The sequence below is a fragment of the Rutidosis leptorrhynchoides genome, chromosome 2 (genome assembly GCF_046630445.1).
Source record: "Rutidosis leptorrhynchoides isolate AG116_Rl617_1_P2 chromosome 2, CSIRO_AGI_Rlap_v1, whole genome shotgun sequence".
In the NCBI taxonomy this organism is placed as follows: Eukaryota; Viridiplantae; Streptophyta; class Magnoliopsida; order Asterales; family Asteraceae; genus Rutidosis; species Rutidosis leptorrhynchoides.
This window is the reverse complement of record NC_092334.1, coordinates 527,066,918-527,077,319: the sequence shown is the minus strand read 5'-3', so window position 1 is coordinate 527,077,319 and position 10,402 is coordinate 527,066,918. Positions and strand designations below refer to the sequence as shown.

The 10,402-nt window shown below is 34.1% G+C and overlaps 1 protein-coding gene across 1 annotated transcript; it reads left to right on the top strand.

Moving 5' to 3' along the window:
• Positions 1-8,674: 8,674 nt before the first annotated feature.
• On the top strand, positions 8,675-10,284 carry LOC139892929 (RPM1 interacting protein 13-like). The gene is made up of 3 exons (XM_071876059.1): positions 8,675-9,033; positions 9,160-9,246; positions 9,768-10,284. The coding sequence occupies exons 1-3, from the start codon at positions 8,710-8,712 to the stop codon at positions 9,924-9,926; spliced, it is 570 nt and encodes a 189-aa protein (XP_071732160.1). The 5' UTR covers positions 8,675-8,709; the 3' UTR covers positions 9,927-10,284.
• The last annotated feature ends 118 nt before the right edge of the window (positions 10,285-10,402 follow it).

Below are 10,402 nucleotides of genomic sequence, written 5' to 3'. Positions count from 1 at the left end.
AAAATATATATAAAATAAAAATATTTAAGTAATTATTAATATTAAATTTAATATCACAAGTATATTACTAATATCATAATATATATATTTATTTGAATATTATTATATGTGTTAATGTACATACTTGATATAGGTTCGTGAATCCGTGGCCAACCTTGCATTGTTCAGTTCCGTAGTATGCATATTTTTACTACAAAATATCGTATTGTGAGTTCATTTGATTCCCTTTTACTCTTTAAATTTTTGGGACTGAGAATACATGCGTTGTTTTTACAACTGCTTTATTAAATGCTTTTGAAATATATTTTGAACTCCGAATTCATAAAATGCTTTTATAAATGTTTGACGAGATAGACACAAGCAAAACATTCCTTGAATGAATTATTATGCAGACAGAAGTTCTGCGGATTATTATTGAATTATGTGGACATGATAATTGCCACCATTGAATTATGTGGACATGATAATTGCCACCATTGAATTATGTGGACATGATAATTGTCACCATTGAATTATGTGGACATGATAATTGCCACCATTGAATTATGTGGACATGATAATTGCCACCAATTGATGTGAATGTTATGTATCGAGAGAATGATTTTTATACACAGGTTATGTGTATTAGTTTTTGTGTGTAACACCCTATTTCTGTTTCTGCCTTTTTAGTGTTTGGGACGCCGTCCAGAATGGGGGACGTCGTGCAGCAGTGAAGAACTGGACGCCGTCCAGAATGTTGGACGCCGTCCAACTTGTCTGTCGGGCCAGCTGTTTTACTTTGAGATATTTAGAGGGGAAAAATAGTATTTTCACATGTGGAACGAGTTAAGGCCACAAGATCAGTTCTAGGAGCCTCATTTACTCCACTAACACCCACACAAACCCTCTCATCTTGTTCTAGTGAGAGAGTAAGAGTTTAGAGAGAGAGAGATTGATTTTGTAACGACCCGGAAATTTCTGACCAAATTTAAACTCTAATCTCTATATGGTTCCGACACGATAAGCAAAAACCCTAAAGTTGACCCGCACTTTTTCGATCGTTCTATACTTATAAGATTAATATTTACATAAATTAAACCTTACCAACATGATAAGTAATCCAAATTGTTGAGACTTATGTTTTCGAAAAGAGTTTTACACAACGTTTGACCGTCTAGTTTGACCGATGATATCACGAACTATACAATATATGATAATTATACGTTTGTGTATATATATGTATATATACATATTTAACATGATCTAAGAATGTTTTAATATCTCATTTTGTATTAATAACAATAAGTTATAAGTATATTTTGAAACTACTAACTTAAGTTTTCAAAACGATAACCATACGTAACGTTATTTGACTTAAATACTTATGACCTATAATGTTTATACATATATCGTATAAGTAATGTATTTAATCACTTTTAAAGACTTAAATACATAAAACAATATAAGTATATTTACAAAAGATAGCTATATTTGAATCCTCGTTCCGTTTTCTCAAAGATTTCTATACGTATACCTAGGGTATATGTACCCGTATCATACGCAGCTTCTAGATGTATTTACTATTGGTATATACCAATAAAAATCTGCTCCTTAGCAGCCTTAAATGATTAAGAAACATGTGGAACCAACCATTTGTCAAGTAGCATGAATTATTTAGCAAGAAAACAAAGTTAGGTATTTTTTTTTCCTTTATAACCTAAAAACGTTTTTATGCATGCACACCATTTCTTCACCCCATTTTCTCATACTTACACTTCCATTTCTCTCTCAAAATACTCTTAACTTCATACTTGATCATCTCTAAGCATTTTCCCCATCATTTAGCTTCAAAAACAACACTTAAACCTCATAAGAAAACCTTACAAAAACACTTCAAGAAATCCTTCCAAGAACACAAACTTACTTCCAATCTTTCATCCAATTCCATCACCCTTTTGGTTCTAGCTTTTTACTCCTCTTTTACAGCAACCTTGTCCAAGGAACTTTAGGTAGTAACTATGTTCATAACTTTATTCGATTCATATATATATAGCTATCATATTTTGTGGTATACAATTTTAACAACAAGAACATAGTTTGAAAGTTTTCAAACTTGTTTGCAAACTAAATAGATCCTTCTAACTTAACTTTTAAAATACTTCAAGACCTGTAATATAACTTAAGTATATGCTAATTTAACAAGGTATAACTTGGTTTTTCAAAGAACACCTTAAAAACTGTTTTTACGACGTCGGAGTGCAACCGGGGGCTGTTTTGGGTTGGATAATTAAAAACCATCTTAAACTTTGAATTGGAAGTTTATTCTCTGGAAAAATGATTTTTACTATAAATATGTTAACACATAAAAATTTCATGATTTAATTCAAAGTATAAGTATTTTTAGAAAAATGGTCATTAAATGATATTTTTTGTAACAAAAATGTTTAACTTCATAAGTTTCACTAAAGTTTCACCTATTCCGTGTGATTTTGAATACAAACTAAGGTATTTACAGTTCATAGTCTTAAAGAGGGACTCGATCCAAGGAGATGGCAAGTTGAATCAACGAAAACGGAGTTGTAACGAAGAAACTATGACCGAAACAAAATCGGATATCCAAGACTAGTTTAGCCACGAAAATAATTGGGAAAAATTAAATAAATCACATCTTTTTAAGATAACATGATATTTTATATATATGTACTTATAATTCAATTTTATATGGTTCAGGATTACCCGTAAACAACACGAGAAGATTAATCATAAGATCCCATGATTGTACGCAACACGTCATTTGACAACACCGGTACTTTATGTACGCAACACGTCATTTGACAACACCGGTACCGTGGGTCAAGATTAATCTCGACCAATACATATACGATGGGGGTTTTATTATTTCGTTGGGGGTTTATTAAACATCTAAAAATGAACCATTAAAATTGAATTACTAACATCGAACTGCTAACTACGGACTAAGGAATTATTAAAAGTATTAAAAGTATAACAAGTATATATATGTGACGTTTGTTTAAAAAGAAAAGGTATTGATATATTATATATGGATAGGTTCGTGATATCAACCGGAGACCAAGTCAAAATATATATATCTTCAAGACGAAAGTGAGTATATAGTCCCTTTTAAACTCTAAATATTTTTGGGCTGAGAATACATGCGCTGTTTTTATAAATGATTTACGTTATGGACACAAGTAACTGAAAAATATATTCTACGTTGAGTTGTACCACTGGCATACTTCCCTGTAGCTTGGTAACTAATATTTACAGCGGTATTGTAAACGCGAATCCTGTTGATAGATCTATCGGGCCTGACAACCCCAACCGGACTGGACGACCAGTATTCAACGGTTGCACAGTACTTCGTTTTGTGACTACACTTGGTACGGTGTAGTAAGATTTCATATTAAAGGGAATATGCGACGTGATTGAATGTTAAGTATGGTTACCAAGTGCTCAACCACTTAGAATATTTTTATGAAAATGTTTATATATGAAATCTTGTGGTCTATATATATATATATATCGCTGCCGGCATTAAACCTATATCTCACCAACTTTATGTTGACATTTTAAAGCATGTTATTCTCAGGTATGAATTAAGTCTTCCGCTGTGCATTAGCTCGTACTAAGGATACTACTTGAGGCTATTAAGGACTTATATCATAAGGCGTTGCATTCGAGTCATTGAAGTTCATAGAGACTATTATTAAGTAAATGGCGGTTTATGTCATTTGAATATTATGAAATGTCAGGCGATTATGTCAATTCTGGATGTAACTATAGATTGCCTTTTAAGAATAAATGCAATGTTTGTAAGATGTATCATATAGAGGGCAAGTACCTCGCAATGTTATCAACTATTGTAATTCGTTTGTAATCAATATGGACAACGTCCGGATGATTAGTTTCGGATCCTTTCAGATTTGGAGAAGAAGGAGTCAGATTCTCACCAAAGCTCGGGTTCTAAAGTTTTTCATCTCGCTCCTAGCTACGTTGTGGTAGTATTGGTAAGCTCAAACTCCGAATTTCATTTGTTAGATTTGATATTCAAGTTAGGGTTTTGAGCTAGTTTGTTGTGAAACCCTCTTAGATGATGAAATGGGTTTATGGTGACTAGTTATTCTTGTCACTTGGCGGGTTTTGGGTTGGTTGATGATTTGGCCTTGATTAGGCTTTGATCTTGAGCTTAATCACTAGGTTTAGTGATTATGGAAGTGTTGGAACACTTTTGGGTGTGTTTGGTTACCTAATTTTGAAATGGGTCGAATTAGGGTTTTGGTGTCAAAATGGGTATGACACGTATTTAACACTTGTGTTCGGGTCCAATCGGTGTATTAGGACCATTTTCACTCGTGTTAGTGATTATTGGTTAGTTTGGGCGCGGTTTGTGCTTGGAAGTGTCATTTGGGTTGGTTTGTAAGTCAACCCTAATTGTGTTGTGTGTTTTGTGATAATGGAATAGGTACTTTCCATTGACGTGTTGCGGATTATTCGGTGGCATTCATCAAGGCGATAAGGTGAGTGTTAATATCCTATGTGCATATGTATGTGTAGGATGGGTGCGGGTCGGGTGAAGTGGTTCTCGATTATAGAGCTCACTTCACATATAGGTGGATTTGATGGACTTGCGTTTAGGTCCAATTGGCACGGTAGTGCATTTTGGTTGACCACCTTTGGCGAGGTACCAGTTTTGTGTGTACGTTATCACACGTGTTGTGATGTGGAGTATATAACCCCAATGGCGAAGGGTTGATATTGTTGTGATGTGGATAACCCCGATGTGGTGGATTTTATAATCCCGTTGTGTTGTAAATCTCTCGAGATCTCCCCCGAGATCTCAGTTTTAGAAGGCAACCGAGACGAGATGTTCATCTCCCGAGATTTCTCGGTCAACGGGGTCAAACTTAGTCAAAGTCACTGTTTCTAGGATTTTCTTGCTAACTTGTAAGATTTTCTTGTAAAATTCGTAATTTCTAAGATTTTCTCGCTCATTTCTTAGATATTTTTGTAAAACCTCGTAAAAACGTATATAAATATACATATATTTATGTTTTTATGTATATTTTTATTAAAAAAACTATAAAGTCAACGTAAGTCAACGTCCGAGATCTCCCCGAGATTATTCCGAGATGCCGAGATCTCCCTAAAAAGGTCCAAACGAGATCTCCCCGAGATCCGAATTCTCCAACTTTGCCGTGACCGTGGGTTTTGAGTTGGAGAAGTGGATCTCGTGTAGTTCGGATTCACGATGACGCGTGTAGTTCGGTCATCTTAGTGAGGTAGTGATCTCGTGTAGTTCGGATTACTAAGGCTCATGTAGTTCGCCCAACCTCGATGTTGTCTTGTTGAAGATAGTAATCTCGTGTGGTTTCGGATTACTAAGGCTCGTGTAGTTCGGCCAATCTTCATTGTGGTGTTTGGTATTCGGTAATGGGTTAAGGGGTTAACCTTATTCGTTTTTATATTGTTATGAATATATTAACGTATTGTTGTGATGTAGCTAACCCTCCGGGTGTAGCTGTTAGGCGTTGTTCACATCGTCGTTGGTGAACTTATGTTTATTGTTGTATCTTTAGCTCGTTGCTTAGTGATTGTACGGTATGCTTAGATTAGCTTGCCTTTATGCTTGGGTGCTCCGGTATGCGGTATTTGTTTATTTATGTGGCGTGTCCATTTTATGCATATATATGTATGTATTATATTCTCACTCACTAAGCATTAGCTTACCCTCTCGTTGTTTACATTTTTATAGATTGCATGGATGCGGTGGCTCGGGTAAGCGCGGGGACTAGTGGACTTGCGTAGTTTGCTTTAGAAGACTTGCTTTTGGATTTGATTAGGATTGGGTAGCGTATCCCAATCACCATGCTCGGTCTATGTTTTGAATTTAACTAAATGGGTCGAAATGGTCACTTGGTTGTAATTTGGGTCGATGTGGGCCCGGTGTTGTAAAACTCGGTTTTATTGTTGGAAACTCTTAGTTTTAATTATTATAACATATTGTGAAAATGTTTTGGTTTAAAAATGTCGGGAAGCGGATTTTCCGCTCGCGTGTGTTTGAAAAATTGAACATAACTTTTTAGTGTATTTGGACGCCGTCCAAAAGGCTTAGACGCCGTCCAGTCTTTCAGAGCTGGACGCCGTCCAGATGAATTGTCCCAGAAATTTTTTTTTAGCACGTTTTTGGAGGGATAACGGGTTGGGTCGTTACATTGTGCACGAGATATGTGTACGGTTACTAAGATTTGTGAAAAATAGTTTTGTACACGAGATAGGTGTACTGTATTTAAATCTTGTGGTCTATCAAAATGATGAATTTTATCGTTTACAATAAACTTATGAACTCATCAACCTTTTGGTTGACACTTTAAAGCATGTTTATTCTCAGGTACGAAATAAATCTTTCGCTGTGCATTTGCTCAAATTAAAGATATTACTTGGAGTCATTCATGGCATATAGAAGTCAGTACCTCGCTATGGGACCATCTGATGAAGACTTCGTCCAGGTGGATTAGGACGGGTCACTACATGTTGTGACTGCTTATTTATATGGATCACTTGATAGTGATATATATATGAAGATACCTGAAGGATTTAAAGTATCAGAAGCAACCAATGCAAAACCCAAAGAAATGTACTCAATCAAGTTACAAAGGTCTTTATATGGGTTGAAACAATCGGGTCGCATGTGGTATAAACGATTAAGTGATTACTTGATAAGCAAAGGGTATACCAATAATCTTATTTGCCCATGTGTATTCATTAAGAAAACAACATCCGGATATGTGATCATAGCCGTTTATGTCGATGATCTTAACATCATAGGTACAAATAAAGAGATCCATGAAGTCATTCAACTTCTAAAGAAAGAATTTGAAATGAAAGATCTCGGAAAAACCAAGTATTGCCTTGGTTTACAGATTGAGCATATGCCTAATGGTTTACTTGTACATCAAACAACTTATACGGAAAAAAATTTAAATCGTTTTAATATGGACAAGGCAAAACCATTAAGTACTCCTATGGTTGTTAGATCACTTAATGTTGACACTGATCCATTTTGTCCCTGTGAAGATCATGAAGATATCCTAGGACTAGAAGTACCATATCTTAGCGAAATTGGAGATCTTATGTATCTTACAAATTGTACAAGACCTGATATTTCTTTTGCAGTTATTTGTTTGCAAGGTTCAGCTCAGCTCCTACCAAAAGACACTTGAATGGGATCAAACACATATTTCGATACCTTCGAGGAACGACTGATTTAGGATTATTTTATTCTAACGAATCAAAACAAGATTTGGTTGGTTATGCAGATGCATGTTATTTATCTGATCCACATAAAGCTAAATCTCAAAATGGATATGTATTCCTAAATGGAGGTACCGCAATATCATGGCGTTCTCAAAAACAAACACTTGTTGCAATATCATCAAATCATGCCGAAGTGATTGCATTACATGAAGCTACTCGAGAATGTTTTTGGTTGAGATCAATGACACAACTCATTACTGATTCTTGTGGACTAGAACGCGATAAAAGTTCAACAACTATCTATGAAGATAATGCAGCTTGCATAGCACAGATGAAAGAAGAGTATATCAAAAGTAACAGAACAAAACACATACCTCCTAGATTCTTCTCATACACTCAAGATCTTATTAAGAACAACCAGATTGAAATGGGATATGTTCAATCCAGCAAAAACTCTGCTGATCTTTTCATCAAAGCACTCCCTACTGCTATTTTCAGAACACAAGTTCACAATATTGGAATGAGACATATTCAAAAGATGTAAAAGATCAACGATGTCTACTTGAGGGGGAGTCAACTCCATGCTGCACTCTTTTTCCCTTAGCTAAAGTTTTTTCCCACTGGATTTTCTTTAGCAAAGTTTTTAACGATGCAGTAATTTATAGTTGATCTTCAACAAAATAAAATTGCTATCCAAGGAGGAGTGTTATAATAATAATAATAATAATATAGATATGGATAGTCAATTTTGGTGTATACATATAGTCAATTTTGATACATAAAGTATGTAATTTTATATTGAGATTTTAGGCTATAAATACTCATGAATGCAAGCATTAAACTTGCACCATTTTTCACACTTACAAAGTGTTTCTTTCTTTCTCTCCATCATCATCTTTGTTCTTACACTTCATTATTAGTATTCTTAATCAAGAATCAAACCACTAAAGGTAGTTATAAGCCTACTGAATTATAACATTAAGAATCAAACCAATAAAGGTAGTTATAAGCCTACTGAATTATAACAATATTTTTGATTTGGTATTTTTGGATCTTTCATTATGTCTTTTTTTTTTTAAAAAAAAAATTGTAACCAAATTTATGTTTATTAATAAAAAATTTGTTTATATTAATAACTTTTATGTTTAATTGTAATTATTTGATATTATGAAAAAATTAAAATAGTAATTAAAAAATATGGATGAAAGGTGTAACGGTTTGAAATATTTAGTCCTGAGTTTAATTTTAAAAAGGAAGTGCTGATGTGGCGCTAATGTGGCGTCCAATCCCGGAGGACTAAGACGAAACCATTGGTACCTCTCTAATTAGCCCAACTGAAAAACCCTTTTATAGTTTTATTTGGTATTCAAAATTCAAACCGTTACACACTTCTCACCCAATACAGACAAATTCTTCCCCCAATTTCCTTCAAGGGTTTTGTGAGTTTCAATCCAAATGGCTAATAAACAAAATCTTGATTTACTTACACCTTTGTCAACACCAAAAACAATAACCAACAAGAAAAGGTCACCCCTCGAATGCTTAATTCTTAATGATGATGATGATGATTATGCTGATAGCAGCACACCGTTAAGACCCATTTTCTGTTTAAAAAGGAAATCTGCCATTAAAGAATATGATGAAAAGGAAGATTGCTTTATTCTTGATTTTAATCCGGATGAAGATGCATTGGATTTAAATAAAATCAATGATGAAAAGGGTCGTCAAAACAATCCTGAAGATTCACCGGATGTTCGTTTGATTGCTGAAAAAGGCCAGGTTTTTATTTATCTTTTTAAAACCCTAATTCAAGAATTTAAATTTCTACTTTAAAAAGTTATGGAATTATGAAATTAATTATTATGGGTTTTGGTGTTTTGTTTAATGGTATCTTTTTGTTTATAGGTGGCTTGTAGAGATTACCCTCATTTTAGACATTTATGTGTGAAGTATCCATTTCAGACAACACCCCATGAAAGCTACTGCAAATTGGTAATCTTTAAATACTTCTCATGTAATTCATAAATATTTTGTTTATATTTCGTATTTTAATTGAAATATATGATTTTCCGGCTAGGGTGTGCATTGTTAAGATCTAACATTGTGGGTTATGAGTTGGGACTATTTCTGAAACCTGTCATTTTTGTGCTAAATTGTACTGTTGATTTGGATCTTATTTCATGAACTATTATTTCTTTGATCTCTCCGTGCAAATCTATAATTTTATCCCCATTATTTATTCTTAATTCAAAATCTGTTGTTTTATAATGTGGCATTTTTTACAAACCGTTTAATTCTCGATGCTTGCAGTTGCGTAGTTTGATCGAAATGTGTTCTATGGGAATTAATTGAACTTTTATGCTGCATTTATTATGATGAACCGTTGTTCTTTTTGGGCTAAATTATACTCTTTTAGTGTAGGACTTTTTTGTCATTTTGGTGCTGATCTAGGTTAAACTTTTTTAATGATGGTTTATTACCTGCTAATGGTGTTTATTATTGATTAATTCCAGTGCTACTGTTATGTGTGCGATGTTGTTTCGCCTTGCTACTCATGGACTGTAGGTCTTGGCCATTGTCATGCAATTGAAATAGAACGTTGGAAGAATTTGAGGAGATTAATGAGAGAGATCCGAGAGTTGAAATCCAGGAAGATTGGTCTATTCTATTAAGGTTTAGTGTTCGTACGCTGTTAGTGATGACCAACCAAATCTCTGTTGCGCCCCCCTTTTGATTGTGTATAAAGTTTTCTGATTTTAGATGATAAACAACTGATAACATATCTCAACCACTTGATTAGGTGGACAGTTGACCCGAAGAGAACATACATGCTTATCTTTGTGTGACAACACTATAGAGCAAGTGTTGTTTTTTTAGAAAAGGCGGAAACTTTGTAATCTGTAATGCTTATCTTGTGGGCAGTTTATGCCGTGCTACTATGTTTTCTAGTGTTGCTTATCTTTGTTATCGACTTTATGAACATGGATCAAACGATGAATTTAATTTCATATAACATGTTCTGTTCTGTTAGTTGCACCGAGCACGAGCAAAATGAAATGGATTTAACATCTGGTGTATGCTATCTTCTATGCTATATGAAGATATATGAATAGAAGTAATGTATCTCGGTATTTGTTCTTTTTATAGG

Coding starts and splice junctions, on each gene's coding strand:
- LOC139892929 (XM_071876059.1), top strand. CDS start 8,710: ATGGCTAATAAACAAAATCTTGATTTACTTACACCTTTGTCAACACCA. Junction 9,034..9,159: donor TGATTGCTGAAAAAGGCCAG/GTTTTTATTTAT, acceptor TTTTGTTTATAG/GTGGCTTGTAGAGATTACCC. Junction 9,247..9,767: donor ATGAAAGCTACTGCAAATTG/GTAATCTTTAAA, acceptor GATTAATTCCAG/TGCTACTGTTATGTGTGCGA.